Source organism: Taudactylus pleione, unplaced genomic scaffold (genome assembly GCF_031769625.1).
Source record: "Taudactylus pleione unplaced genomic scaffold, aTauple2 ptg000419l, whole genome shotgun sequence".
NCBI lineage: Eukaryota > Metazoa > Chordata > Amphibia > Anura > Myobatrachidae > Taudactylus > Taudactylus pleione.
This window is the reverse complement of record NW_028284821.1, coordinates 29803-45968: the sequence shown is the minus strand read 5'-3', so window position 1 is coordinate 45968 and position 16166 is coordinate 29803. Positions and strand designations below refer to the sequence as shown.

The 16166-nt window shown below is 45.6% G+C and overlaps 1 protein-coding gene across 1 annotated transcript; it reads right to left on the bottom strand.

Moving 5' to 3' along the window:
- Positions 1–8123: 8123 nt before the first annotated feature.
- LOC148506211 (uncharacterized) lies at positions 8124–9509 on the bottom strand (the record flags this gene model as incomplete). The annotated part of the gene is made up of 1 exon (XM_088447125.1): positions 8124–9509. A coding segment is annotated over one exon (1386 nt), but the record flags the coding sequence as incomplete, so codon positions are not given.
- Positions 9510–16166: the final 6657 nt, after the last annotated feature.

Here is a 16166-nt window from a genome sequence, read left to right as displayed (position 1 = left end):
TCCTGCAGCAAAACGTATAACTGAGGCCTTGACTGCTATGTTGGTGTTAGGCGTGCGTCCGGTATCCGCCATTAGTGCAGTGGGATTTAGACAATTGATGGAGGTAGTGTGTCCCCGATTCCAAATCCCGTCTAGATTCCACTTCACTAGGCAGGCGATACCGAGACTGTACAGAAACGTCAGAAAAAGTGTCCTCAGTGTCCTGAAAAATGCCGTTGTACCCAATGTCCACTTAACCACGGACATGTGGACAAGTGGAACAGGGCAGACTAAGGACTATATGACTGTGACAGCCCACTGGGTAGATGTATCACCTTACGCAGCAACAGCAGCAGCGTCACCAGTCGCAGCATCTCAGAAACGCCAGCTCGTTCCAAGGCAGGCTACGCTGTGTATCACCGGTTTCAGTAAGAGGCACACCGCCGACAACCTCTTAGAGAAACTGAGGGAAATCATTGCCCAGTGGCTTACCCCACTTAGACTCTCCTGGGGATTTGTGATATCTGACAATGCCACCAATATTGTGCGGGCATTACATCTGGGCAAATTCCAGCACGTCCCATGTTTTGCTCACACAATAAACTTGGTGGTGCAGAATTTTCTGAAAAGCGACAGGGGCGTGCAGGAGACGCTTTGGGTGGCCCGAAAAATTTCTGGCCACTTTCGCCATTCAACGACTGCGTGCTGAAGACTGGAGCACCAGCAAACACTCTTGAACCTGCCCCGCCATCACCTGAAGCAAGAGGTTGTGACGCGGTGGAACTCAACCCTCTATATGCTTCAGAGGATGGAGGAGCAGCAAAAGGCCATTCAAGCCTATACATCCACCTATGACATAGGCAAAGGAGGGAGTATGCACCTGACTCAAGCATGGAATGATTTCCATGTTGTGCAAGGTTCTCCAGCCCTTCGAACTAGCCACACGTGAAGTCAGTTCAGACACTGCCAGCTTGAGTCAGGTCATTCCCCTCATCAGGCTTTTGCAGAAGCAGCTGGAGAAAGTGAAGGAGGAGCTAAGATGGAGCGATTCCGCTCGGCATGTGGGACTTGTGGATGAAGCCCTTCATTCGCTTTGCCAGGATTCCAGGGTGGTCAATCTGTTGAAATCAGACCACTACATTTTGGCCACCGTGCTCGATCCTAGGTTTAAAGCCTATGTGGTGTCTCTCTTTCCGGCCGACACAAGCCTGCAGAGGTGCAAAGACCTGCTGGTGAACACACTGTCAGCTGAAGCGGAACGTGACACGTCAACAGCTCCTTCTTCATTTTCTCCCGCAACTGGGGCTGCCAGGAAAAAACTTAGGTATCCTAAGCAACCCGCTGGCGGTGATGCAGGGCAGGCAGGACCAAGTTTGGACATCTGGTCCGGACTGAAGGACCTGGCAACAATTTCTGACATGTCTACTGTCACTGCATATGATACTGTCACCATTGACAGAATGGTGGAGGATTACATCGGTGACAGCATCCAAGTAGGCATGTCAGACAGTCCATACCTGTACTGGCAGGAAAAAGAGGCAATTTGGAGGCCCCTGTACAAACTGGCTCTATTTTACCTGAGTTGCCCCCCCTCCAGTGTGTACTCCGAAAGAGTGTTTAGTGCAGCCGGGAACCTTGTCAGCGAAAGGCGTAGGAGGTTGCTTCCACAGAATGTGGAGAAGATGATGTTCATCAAAATGAATTATCAGCTCTTCCACGGAGACCAGCCTCCAGAACGTACAGAGGGACCTGTGGTGGTGGATTCAAGTGGGGACGAGTTAATACTTTGTGAGGATGAGGATGTACACATTGAAGAGGGTGAGTAATCGGTGGATGAGGAGGATGAGGATGACATCTTGCCTCCGTAGAGCCAGTTTGTGCAGGGACAGATTAATTGCCAGCTTGTTTTGTGGGGGCCCAAAACGAACCAATCATTTCAGCCACAGTTGTGTGGCAGACCCTGGCGCTGAAATGATTGGTTTGTTAAAGTGTGCATGTCCTGTTTATACAACATAAGGGTAGGTGGGAGGGCCCAAGGACAATTCCATCTTGCACCTCTTTTTTTTCTTTGCATTATGTACAGTTTGGGGCCTAGTTTTTCAAACTGCCATCTTGTCTGCCACTGCAGTATCACGCCTAGATGGGTCACGTGTTTCTGCCGCCCACTCGTGTCGCTTAGCATAGTCATCCAGCTACCTCGGTGCAACCTTTTGGACATAAAAACACTATTGTGAGGTGTGAGGTGTTCAGAATAGACTGGAAATGAGTGGAAATTAAGGTTATTGAGGTTAATAATAGCAGATCCAAAACACAAAACCCAGAACCCAAAACACGGAAGGGTGGTTTTGGCAAAACCAATCCAGATCCAAAACACGAAGAAAGATCCAGATCCAAAACCAAAACACAAAACACGAAAAGTGGCCGGTGCACACCCCTAACTAGTATAGTGTGTATAACAGTTGCATAACACACAGAGCAGTGCACCTCACTCACTCCTGTAAATTGTTTTTGGGGGGGCGGTGGTCTGGCTCCTACACTTTCATCCTGGCCCCTAGATTTTAGAAAAATTTGTCAAGCCCTGGTTTACCCTATAGCTTTACTGTCGGGTTTGGATCCAGCTTAACTATTACGCAATCCAAAGATCCCTCTTAAGCAGAAGAACTTTGAAAATGTGTGACTATGGGGTCTATTTACTAAGCAGTGTTAGGAGACAGAGTGAAAAGTGATAAGAAAGTGATAAGGTGCCAGCCAATCAGCTCCCAACTGTCATTTTTCAAACACAGCCTGTGAGATGACAGTTAGGAGCTGATTGGCTGGCACCTTATCACTTTTCACTCTATCTCTTAACACTGCTTAGTAAATAGACCCCTAAATCTTAGACTCCGACAAACGTGCTCCTCAGCTGCTGCTTTCTCCACGCCAAGAAAGCAAATCAACCTAATGCTTTGAACAACTGTAATGAAACCTTTTGTTTCGGAATATGAATGCGCTGCTGTTTTTATGTTCAGCTGAAGCACTTTCTGTTTGTGAAAATACACTCCTTTATAGAAAACACTATTCTTCCATTCTGCATATGCCGCTGCAAGTAATCATTCTCTGTCTCTAATCTTTTATTGCAATCTTCTCATACTATTCTGAAATTTCAAAGTCACTCATCCGGAATAGAAACAAAAGTGTCTGTCTATCAGTATATAGGGAAGATAAAATTTTAGCTGTGCTCTTAATAAGCCGAAGTTCTGCTGTTACAAAATAAAAATGAATATCCTCATGTACAATCACAAAAACAAAGTCATTCTCTTTATTCCATTAAAAATAGTATCACAAAAAACACATTCCTGAGGCCACTTCAAATTCCCTTTTGTCCCATGTAGATAGTCACATAAAAGATGCATAAACAAAGGGAGCTCACCGGACCCGTGGAGGCCAAAATGCTGCGGTATTCCCGGGACTGTTGTACTTATCCACCGCTACCTCTTCTGGGGATAGGGACTCCTTCCACTTGCATGCACTTATGTGTACTTGCCGGGTGATGTTATCCGGACTCTCCCGCTAATTAACCATATGCGGTGAATCCGGGCACTGTCATGTGCCGCCGGCTAGTATTCTGCAGGGACATCCACTATAACCCACTACATGGAGACCTCCAGCGTTACTATGTACCACCGGCAGCAGCAAACGCAGGTTTTTTCCAGGGGAGTTTCCCCACACACATATATATACATACACATACATACATGTATACACACACATATATATATATGTACACACATACATATGTCACACATACCTTACACACAAATACATATGTCACACATACATTACACTTACCTTACAGCAGCTGCGGGGATGGGACCTGGCAGGCTGGCACCATATCATTAGGCTCCTCCCCCTAGCGACAAAATGCTGCAATTCTAATAGAATCGTGTCCTATTGGCTCTGCCATCTCCTTATTAACCTGCGTATCATGGCATTTTGCAGCAAAGGGGGTGGGGCTTAATAACATGGTGTCTGATCTCGAGGCTGTCAGGGAGGGTTTCTGGGTACTCAGAAACCCCCCTGCGTGCGCTACTGGCCGGCTGATGAAATTCTTCCATCAGGGTTCAGCGGATCCCGGCACTTACATGTGCCACTGTCTGCTTCCTATGCTGCTCGTTCCGGGACACAGGGACACAGTATTTTTTTAAAATATAGGCCGGCTCCACCTGCTGCCATATTGATCTTTCTGCTTTTCACACTTGTTCCAAGAAATCTGAGATAAAACCAATGCAAGCCGGCGACTCTCCACACAGGCATAGTCCTTTGCCTACTTCGACTGTAAAATACAATCCTGATGCTTAGAAATAGATTTAACTAAAAATTAAATTTCCAATTACAATTTTCCAGTTGATAGAGGATACACTGCCCAACAAGCAAAGATTTATCACATCTGCTAAGCAAATCCATAAATCAAACATCCCAGAGAGTAAAATACTAGGCTGCCTCTGTTTACTTATTACCAGCAAGTAGCCGCTGGGCACTAGGACCCCAGCGGCTCCCCACAGAAGCACAACCTCCGACATGAGTCTTCTATTGTAGTGATGTGTAGATTAAACAGGACTGAAGAGGCTGACGTGGAATATTTGAAGACAAAAATTCAAGGCTTCTATATTGTAGCACTTTGAATATTGGATATGATGGGGGGGGGGGGGGGGGGTGTGGATGGATTCTTCCAATATTGAGCCAGCACCTATATGGTAACAATAAGATTGTGGCTCGTTATGCATTTGTTATGGGAATGGAATTGTGAAGAAGAAAGGCCACTTCATATAAAAGAGGAAGTCTTGAATTTGTGACTTGTCTGTGAGGATATTGGGTTTATGAGTGCGTTACTCTCGCCAATCGCCCTTCACCGCCTTGCACAATACCCTGGTACCTTTTATGAGTCCCTTTTGATCGCACAGGAATGACACAATAGCAAAGGTACAATGTTGCCTTTATTTTACACACACACACTATAGTCATGTAAAAGCAGCAACTACAAATTATTATACAGTATATATACAGAAATTGCCAATACTATTAGCTAAACTTTGAGGACCCCACACATGTCCCTAAGGCAGAAGGCCCTTTAGTGTTAGAAATGTGAATAGTTACTCCGTCTCGCTTACCCGCCTTGGCTGGGGAAAACTACGTTTGAGAGAGGCTGCTGTGTGATTCCACGCTTCTCATGGAAATGGCTTCTCCATAAAGCAAGGTCCATGGACAGCAGGCTAGCAGGATCTCCCAACTCCTGTACCCAGCTCTGCCTAATTCCTGCCACTCCAGCTAGGGACTCCACACAGCTCTAAGGTCAGATCTCTCTGAAAACCCTCAGTTTGCTATTTTAAAACCTCTGATTTTCCCACCTTGAGGTGACACCCCTGAGCCCTGCTATTGGGTGATTTGAATGCTATGTACAGTTAGTGGTTATGCCTTCCCTCACTCCAGAGGTGAGGATTCTGGTGCCCAGGAGTCTGGCACAGACCCCTTTGGAACAAAGACCATTCCATCACATTAACAAGGGGATTTAGCATATCAGGGCAATAAAACCAGTCGCTGTTAACCCCTCATAGTCATTTGTGATGTCACATGCCATTCAGCTGACTATGGTATCCTGTGTGTGGTGGGGGATATTAGCAGGAATACAGATTTACCTGGCTTCATAAACATTCCAGTGGGAGGGGGGATGTCTCCCTCTTCATTCTTAACACACATTACAACTAGGGATGTGCACCGAACCATTTTTGCCGGATTTGGATTTGGATTTGGTACTAATTCGTCGACCGGCTTTGGATTTGGATTTGCCAAACTGCGGTGATTGGCTTTGGATTTGGATTTGGATTTGGATTTTTTTTTCAAAAAATTGACAAAAAAGCTAAAGTCACATAATTTGGTCTTTTTTTTCTTCCTAGAGTATTATTAACCTCAATAACATTAATTTCCAGTCAATTTAGAACACCTCACAGCTTATAATATTGTTTTCAACATTATTTGCCAAAGGTTACAGTGAGCTGACTGGTTACTAAGCGACAGAGCAGCGGCACAATGACACAGACACCACAGTATAAAGCACATCTATGAAACATTGCCACACAGCAGTGGCAGAAATGAAAAGTAGCCGCACCCAGTGGGGTGCGGCCAGCAGAATCAGAGTACTTGTTTACAAAGTAGGCTACGGCCCAAGGAGTCACAGTGCACAATCTTATTCACATTACACCACACATAGTGCCCCTGATTCACATTACACCATAAAGTAGTGTCTCTTATTTATGTTACGACACACAGTAGTGCCCCTTTTACACAATGCCCACAGTAGTGCCGCTTTTACACAATGCCCACAGTAGTATGCCCCCCAGTAGTATGCCCCCCCAGTAGCTGCCCCCCCAGTAGTATGGCCCCCCAAGAAGTATGGCCCCCCAGTAGTATGGCCCCCAGGAGTATGGCCCCCAGTAGTAGGTCCCCCAGTAGCAGGCCCCCCCAGTAGCAGGCCCCCAGTATTATGCCCCCCAGTAGCAGGCCCCCCCAGTAGTATGCCCCCCCAAGTAGCAGACCCCCCAGTAGCAGGCCCCCCAGTAGTATACCCCCCCAGTAGCAGCCCCTCAGTAGTATGGCCCCCTCAGTAGTATGCCCCCCCAGTAGCAGGCCTCCCAGCAGTATGGCCCCCAGTATTATGCCCCCCAGTAGCAGCCCCCCCAGTAGTAGGCCCCCCAGCAGTATGGTCCCCCCAGTAGTATGCCCCCCCAAGTAGCAGGCCCCCAAGAAGAATGGCCCCCCAGTAGTATGCCCCCCAAGTAGCAGACCCCCCCAGTAGTATGCCCCCCAGTAGTTGTGCCCCCCAGTAGCTGTGCCCCCAGTAGCACCCCCGGCCCTTACACACATAAAAAAAATAAAAAACTTTCCTGAATCCCCACTTCAGCGCCGTCCGTTCTGCATCCACGCGAGGAGGAGTGAGCTGGAGCAGCAGCCAATGAGAGTCTGTGTGACTCTCATTGGCTGCTGTAACAAACACACAGCTGCCGCTGGCGGCTGTGTGTTTGTTCTGTGGAGGGCAGACCGCTATCACAGCAGTCTGCCCTACACTCGAGGAGCCCTGATGTCGGATTCTCTAGTGAGGATCCGAGTCAGGCGGGGAACCCCCGACTCGAATCCCCTATGTTCGGAGTGGTTCGGATTCCACAGAATCCGAACCACTCATCTCTACTTACAACATCATTGCATATGTCATCTGCATCCTGTAAGTAACATATCAGGCATTAGAGATATTAAACACTGATAGGCACTTGTATATACAATGGGGACTATTTCCTACTACCTATTACACACAGTAATACACACACACTCCATCTGCATTATAATGGACCAAGTTCCAATCTCACAAAGAGTGAGCTGCCTCATATGGGCCCTCTCCTGATTATTTTGGGACGAGCTAAGCTGCAGGGTTAGTAACAAGCTGGGGGGGGGAGCACTTTGGTCGTCACATACCTCCCCCACTTTTTCCTGTTGCTGCATATAAGTGTCCCAAAAATTACTCTACCCAATTGGCTCGAGTAGAGATCACACCTTGTCCACCTGGGTCAAACAATTTCTGGATCAATTTGCCATCTGGGCCCACCGGCCCTTTTTCTGGGTCTTGAGGGTCTGGACTCAGCAGTTCACAGTTATTATTGCAACTCCCTCCCGAGTTTTATGCACTGGATTCAATCACCATCCTAAGTGGTGGGCAACCCACATCTTCAGATATTGGTCTCTTCTCCCCCTCCTCTTTAGGGGATCTCACTCCCTTTGCCTCTGGTGCATCAGGGAGGAGTGTAATCTGTGGCCCTAGGCCAACATCAGGGAACCTTTCAGGGGTAGCCCATGGCTGGGGGTCTCTCTCTGCAATTAATAACAGGGCTGAAGTTGGCTGCAGGGGAACAGGGAGTTTCTCCACTTCTTCTCCCCATGCTCCCCCCTCAAAAGCCTCTACACATTCATTGATTAATTACTGGGCCTCTTGAGGGGTGTTTTCCATCTTGTACTCTGTTGTCCTCTCCTCCCCCAGTCCAGCCGGCGGAGGGACTGGTGAGATATAATCACGGTGCTAGACTGCTGGCATCTCCATCACGGCCCCTGATGCTTCATCCCTTTCACTCAGATGCACAGAGCTGGAAAGCAATGAGTTCCTGGGCTTCCTGTGGCTGGCTCTGGGCATACTCCTCATTCATCATACCGCCTGTGGAATTCTCCCGATCCTCCAGCGGGTCAGAGTCTACTTTAATCCCCACTCCAATTCCATTTTCCTCTGAGCCTGCCTCACTTAACTGTCCAGGGCCCTTACCAGAGCTGAGGGGATAAGGGCGACATTGTACTTCCTTCTCCTCTGCCTCTTGCATTGGAACTTCAGCAATAATAGTTACAGTTTGTGAGCTATGGCCTGCTATGGGGGTATTTTCTGATGCAGCACTTACCCCCTTCTCTGGCTCTGCTTGATCTGCTACATGCTCAGGCTGCGTCTGCCCATCAGAATGGCACGGAATCCCAGCATCAGTATCCAACATAGTCACAGGCACATTGCAGTGGGAATAGATATCCTCTTCCAGGTTCTGCTCTGCCAGAATTACAGTCTCTGATGTTAGGGGGCTTTGTGAGTCACACAGCCCTGGTGCCATATTGTACTGACACTCCACCGCAAACTCCTCATTTTCCAATTCAGTAAATGGCAACAGTTCTGATAATTCTTCTGGGGTCAGTGGGGTGGCTGGTTCTGCAACTTTTTCCGTGAACATAAACTGCTGCCGGCGGTGCACTTCAGCCTCCACTCTGTGACACTGGTCCAGCCACCTTGGGGAATTCAGCTGTCCCTGCACTGCCGCTTCATCCTCCACATCCTCAAAACATTGTAGGAGACACAGCAGCTGCTCCCAGACTCTATTCAGCTCTCCTGGACTAAGGACCCATTTCCTATACACACTGAATGCATTGATTGGGTTGTCCTGGTGATCATGCACCCATTGGATAAGAGTGCGGTGTGTGCAGTCTTGGGCAGGGATGCAGCTGCAGAGCTGCCATTCTGCAATTAGGTCCTCCAGACTAATTTTTGCTGATGGATTTCTGTATTCGGATAGCAGCATTCCTTCTGTCTCTCCACCTTGTAACCCTGCAGTGGACCCCTCGGTCATCCACCCGGGTGGCACCATCATCTCCTCTTCCCTCTGTGTTCTCTTAACCACCTCTTTCCCAGGAACCCCTCTAGCCAGTGCTGGTGCTCTGGCCTCAGCGACTAGGCTTCTCTGCCATATCTGGCACGTGGAGCTACTTACTTCTGCCATGAACTGTTTCCACTCCAACGTAGCCAGCAGATTTTCTTCTACAGCATAACTTTTACACTGCATGAACGCATCTATCAGATTTGCCATTCTCTCCTCTGTAGTAGCTCCCGTCCACAAGCGAGTCCACTGACACACTTCATCCCAATACTCCCGAATGGGCTGCATCTTTGTGGATGGACTTCTCAGGTCCCATTCCACAGCCAGCTAACCCCACAATGATTCCTCAATCAGATTCATTGATATAAGGTCCTATTAATGTCCAATACACAGTTCTGTCCACAGCAATAGGTGATGCACACACACTCCATCTGCATTATTTATAATGGGCCAAGTTCCACTCAAACAAAGAGTGAGCTGCCTCAGCTGGGCCTTCTCCTGATTATCTGTCCTTCTTGCCTTTATACACTGGAAAGCAGAAAATAGGCTGTAAAAAGTACCCAATTTTGGGACGAGCCAAGCTGCAGGGTTAGTAACAAGCTGGGGGGGGGCACTTGGGTCGTCACATTGTCTGATTAATTTAAAGACTTTCAACTATATATTTTAAATCAAAGGGCAACACCAGAAAACATACTTATGCTCCCAGCCTGTCCACAGTTCCCCCAATATTTAGAGGAATTAGGCCATATTTTTTATATCATACCTGGATTGAAATATACTCAGTGCACCAGTTTATCCTGCATTTCAGAGTGACTGTGGGGCCTATTCATCATTACTTAAAACTCGATGGAGGTAATTAGGTTTAGAACTCGCATGGAGTTCTACCTAATTCCCAGAGGAATTCATCATTCCTCCTCTCCATAAGTATACAGATACTTTTCCCTGCTTATACATATCTTATCGCAGCTGTAATCAGTGCTGAGCATGCGCTGTTACATCCGTAAAAGCAGCACATGCACAGCACTGCTTACAACTGTGGTAAAAGTGGTACTCTCTACTGGCCTATGGGCAGGGTCGTACTGGCCGGCCACCTGGCACTTCTGCAAATGCCAGATGGGCCAATGGTCTGATGGGCCAGCCCGGTTAGCAGTCAGAGACTGAACTGTTTGGTGGCCTAGCCGAGCAGCTCTGCCTCCTGGTGCTCTGCTCAGAGGGCTTTCTGGGCTGGCTCCATCAGGTGGTCAGAGGCTGAGCTGTTTGGAAGTTTGCCTGAGCAACTTCACCTCCACGTGCTCTGCTCAGCAGAACTGATGTAAGGTGCGACGTGACTTCACAATATCACGTTGCACATCTTGGGGAGGCTGGAAGCCACTCCAGGAGCCAGGAATAGGATGCCAGGAGCCAGATACCATTGCCAAGGTGGGCCTGTGTGCTTTATATTCCAGGGTTAACTTTTAATGCCAGTCTGGCCCTGTCTCTGGGTAGGGGGAAGCCATAGAATATTGTCTAGAGGAGAAATTCTGAACAATGGTCTCTCAATATCTACCTTATGGTATTGAAGGGAAGGGATCCAACTAGTCTTTAAGTTGATCCAAAAGGTAAAAGCCCCCTTTCTGTAAACATATATTCCCTGGCTAGCCTAGGGCCTTTCCCTTTACCAACAAAATTAGTTGCAACAGCATAGAAGTGGATCTAAAGCTTTAACTGGATAGCATAAGAGAGGGAATGAAAGACATATCAAATTAACATTTTAACAGCAGATTTCCTCCCCGGACATGAGACCTCATAGTTGGCTCACAATTTGGTGAATGAGTTATTGAGTTAAATTGTTGTGAAAGCACTAAGTAGTTACAGTCAATCGTGTGCGTTAGATCAGAAGGGATCTGTATTGCTTAATACTTTAGGGAAGCATCTTGCAAACTGAATTTATATTTAGTTTTGAGCTGCTGTATTGACTCAGGGGAAAGAGGAAAGTGCTGTTAGAGTTTCTGTTTTATGTGTACAATTTATAATAGGAAGCTTCTGAGTATTCTTCCAGGATAATATATATTACATAATATGTAGGACCCGTAAGGAGGGCTCAGAGCTGGTAACAAATAACTATTTAATTATTTTCTTATTCAATTCACAAATATATAAATTCTTCTATTCCTTCTGTTTTGCTTTATGGCAGCTTCTGGTCCATTTTTATGTGTTGGATATCAGATTCCCATTCATTTTGATTATCTCCATTTCTGTAGGGATGTAGTCATTATGTCGACATTTACATTGTCGATACCACAATGTTGACAGTTATGATGTCAATATTGTTGAAATGGGAGGTTAGGGTTAGGCACTATGGGGAGAGTTAGGGTTAGGCTATGGGAGGGGAGGTTAGGGTTAGGAACTAGGGGGAGGGTTAGGGTTAGGCTATGGGAGGGGAGGTTAGGGTTAGGAACTAGGGGGAGGGTTAGGGTTAGGCTATGGGAGGGGAGGTTAGGGTTAGGAACTAGGGGGAGGGTTAGGGTTAGGCTATGGGAGGGGTAGTTAGGCTTAGGCACTGGGGGGAGAGTTAGGCTATGGGAGGGGAAGTTAAGGTTAGGCACTAGGAGGAGGGTTAGGCTATAGGAGGGGTGGTTAGGGTTAGGCATTAGGGGGAGAGTTAATGTTAGGCTATTGGAGGGGAGGTTAGGAACTAGTGGGAGAGTTAGGTTAGGCTATTGGATGGGAGGTTAGGAACTAGTGGGAGAGTTAGGGTTAGACTAAGGGAGGGAAGGTTAGGAACCAGTGGAAGAGTTAGGGTTAGGCTATGGGAGGGGAGGTTATGACACACTACAGAAGTGTCCTCCTACATCTTTGCTCCATATGCCATGTAGCACGCTCTGCTAGTCGCACTAAGCTGTGGCGTATGGAGTCGCATCGTAATGTACTGAAGTGCTGGAAAAGCCGGAGAGTGTAATAGAACTTTCTATCCACCAGATGTTGCCTTTCCTAAACTGCAGTGCGCATGCATAAAAAAAGACAATGCACTGTCTGTAGCACTGCTCGCTGATTGGCTGACTGAACCTGTCATTCTGTATGCTACAGAACAGTGTGTTCATCATGGATTGAGAGCTGTAATTGAGTGTGTAATAATAAAAAGGATTAAATAATTCAGTTTGTGAGTCCGGAGCACACTTTTGAAAAATAATTTATAATTGTGTACAATATTACAGTATATTATGCTAAATGCAGGTATCAGCACAATAACACCTCATTTTAGAAATGTCAGTGCCAGTCTGTGCGACTTGTGATGGTTTTTATACACCGCTGCTCAAACCCCACTGCTAATTTCTATGGCATGTCATCACTGTGTGAGTGACGCACAGCACTGAGGAAATTGCAGCAAATTTGCTGTAGAAGACGCACAGTCAACGTGTAATCCAGTGGTTCACAACATTTTTTGACACAGGACGCCCTAGAGTATCAGCATTATTTTCACTGCACCCCTAGGCCAAAAGTTGGAGAAATTCAGAGAAAATTGTAGTAAAGTGAAGTAAATTGTGCTGACCTGTCATCCTTAGGGTCAGTTATGTGGTTGTGGACAGGTTTGCGCTTCAGTATGTCTACATTTTTACATTACATTGACCACAAATAATTTGATTTGGTGCTGGACCATCAACCTGAAGCACCCCTGCAAGTGTCCCAAGGCATCCCAGGGTGTCATGGCGCAGTTTGGGAACCACTGGTGTAAACCAAATAGACCTCTTTCTGGGCTGAGATTTGCAGTTCAGTGATGATTTCATATAGCGCCCTTCAAATTACATTGATCATAAAAGTCTTTCATAAAATAGCCCGCCATGCAGTATTACTACAGTACTGTATTAAAGACAGTGTTTACAGTACACTGGACAGTACTGTATGCGATTGGCCCTCCTGTCAGGGCTTACTGTGCTAGTGTATTCTGTAGTGCCATATCCATCCACTGCTGTAATTTTCAACACTGAAGTTTTAATAAGTGGAGCACTGGCAAAACCAGTGGTGAATCTGTGTATTGCATGCCATGGATACTGTCAAGTCTCACTGTGCCTCACCACGCTGTTTTCATGCCGTGACTTAGTAGCCTGTATGGCGCGACTTGAGCAACAACAAAAGAGAACACATCTGTATCTCGGACAATATTTATTTCTATACAATCTGGTACAATACTTATATGTATGTATTCAGAGGCATTACTTATATATAAATTATATCTATACTACTTGGGGGGAATCCATTCTATCAGGGACAATGATTATTTAATCTATATGTGGCACTACAAGTTAAAGTACCACTGCCATCTATGTGCATGCTGGTGTCTATAGTTATACAGTTGCAGTGTTGTAATCTTGAAATGATTTCTGACAATATACTAGCTGTAAAACAAGATTTGTTACTGTCTCTATAGATTTTAATGGACGTATGAAAACCTGAAAAAGAACTATGAAGGCATGGAGTTATTATTCCATATGGTGAAGAGGAACAACTCATTGGGGTATTAAATATTCATTATAGCAAAGGGACAATTGGGACATTCCCTATTTCAGGTTTCATATATGTATCATTTGCATTCTCAAATTCATTTTTATGTTAATATCTTCAATTTGCCCTAAAGGTCATGTACTACATTGCAAAGCGCCAGGCTTTTTTATATGTGTGAATGAATATAATTATCACATAACATATTTGTAGATGCGTGCACACACCCAACTGCGAGGGACTGTCCTAGGATAATTAATCTGCACCTACTGTTTTGGGATTATAGGTCTGGCTGGAAATGTACATTGTGGCAGGGACGTGCAGTCAGGGTAGGCATGTGAGGCAGAGCCTCCCCTGTCATTAATGATTAAAATAGCACAAAGAAGATACTTATGACACATATTCTGAGTCAAAAGTATCTGCTTTATTTTATTCTAATCACTTTTACAGTGGAAATTGAGTCAATTGTTTGGGAGACACCGCTTCCACTGAGAACAGTAAAGAAGATGAAGCCGCGGGCAGTAAAAGCCCATTGAAAAAAGCAGGAGAAGCGGCACCTATACAAGTGCCTCATTAACAGGGAAGTGCTTTCAGCCCACATCAAAGCCACACCCCTGTCAGTGAGGCAGATGTGATTGGGCATTAGACCCAGCACTGACAGTGACTGTATCCGGCTGTCAATGTCAGTGCTGTTGTCTGTGACTGGGAGAGTGTTAGGGGTAAATTTACTAAAGTGAGAATTTTTAGAAGTGGAGATGTTGCCCATAGCAACCAATCAGATTCTAGCTAATATCTTCAAGAAGGTGCTATGGGCAACATCTCCACTTCTAAAAACTCTCACTTTAGTAAATTTTCCCCTTAGTGTCAGTCTACAGGGTCCAGGCAGGCAGCATGTGAGTATTTAGTTTAATACATTCAATACACTCAATATCATTACTCACTAAAGGGTATAATTACTAAAGTGCGGGTTTTTGAAAGTGGAGATGTTGCCCACAGCAACTAATTTCTACTTAATATTTATCTAGCACCTTCTCGAACACAGGTTCTCAAATTCGGTCCTTAGGACCCCAAACAGTGCATGTTTTCCAGGTCTCCTCACAGAATCGCAAGTGAAATAACTAGCTCCACCTGTGGATCTTTTAAAATGTGTCAGTGAGTGATGAATACACCTGTGCCCCTGCTGGGTGACCTGGAAAATGTGAACTGTGTGGGGTCCTGAGGACCGAGTTTGAGAACAAGTGTTCTAGAAGATAATAGCTAGAATCTGATTGGTTGCTATGGGTGACATCTCCACTTCTAAAAACTCTAAGTGGCTACTTTGTTGTCCAGGTCTTCCATTAACTTAATAGCTCAGCACCCGCTATTAGTTAAATTGAAGCCCTGGATAACATATTTAAATATGTTTTAGTGTTAGGTCTTAACTGGAATAAATGAGATTCTTTACATGAGTATAACCACCGATTACAAAAATCAATAAATCCTGAGTTGTTCAGATACAGGAGAATGTGTTTCTAGTCATTGTGCTGTTGGCTCTTCCTTGTCAAAGTTACATGTGTTATTATATACATGTACTGTACCACCACTGGGTGGTACATAGGGGCCCGTACAAACTTTTGCTATGGGGCCTTCAAACACCTAGTTACGCCCCTGGTTAGGAGCTGATAGGTTGGTACTTTATCTCTCTCCAAGGCTTAATACATCTACCCAGTACAATAGATTGCATTGGCAAAACCACTGTAACAGCGGAAAAACTCAATAAAAAATGTGCTCAGATTTCATCATCAATACAAGTCATATCAATTTTATACATTTTTACACATTTTCCCACCATATATATGAAAGAAGAAAGAAAATCACTGACTTTCTGTGGTTTATTCTCCCGCCATTTATACCAGAACCCGTCACTGGATTTCTGCTTTTCCCATGACAACAGAGGAAACAGTTATTGCCCTACTGTACATCTCCCACTATGGTTTGTGGAAAGGATATTGGCCTAGGGCTCCTATACATTCAATTTAATTACAAAAGGAGAATTCATGTAATGTGACAATACAGAAACAGATGTTTTCCCGAATCAGCGCTGTATTCCCTTAGTAAATGGCCTGTGAAGACATTACATCTAATTAGGCCAACAATGCAAATAAAATAACATGACATTACTCCAATAGCTATAACTGATAATAAACATTTATTATAGTACCATTTATTGTAAATGTCATAAAATAAAATCTGCCAGCTTGTTACTGACCAGTGATTGTCATAGCAAGCGATTTAGAGATGGAAGCACAATGTATTACCGGAGTGTAAATATATGATTTGCGTAAAATCTGTTGCACTGTGGACCTGATTCAGACCTGCTCGCTACATGTGGCTGCTCGCCCCCAGCATATGGAAATTCAGCTAAGTGACGTCAAGGTAGCCGCTCGCACGACAAGGCATAAGCACGCCCACTATGTCTTGGCGAGCGATCACTTTGTGTTTACAGACGCCCACCAGCCTGTCTTTAGC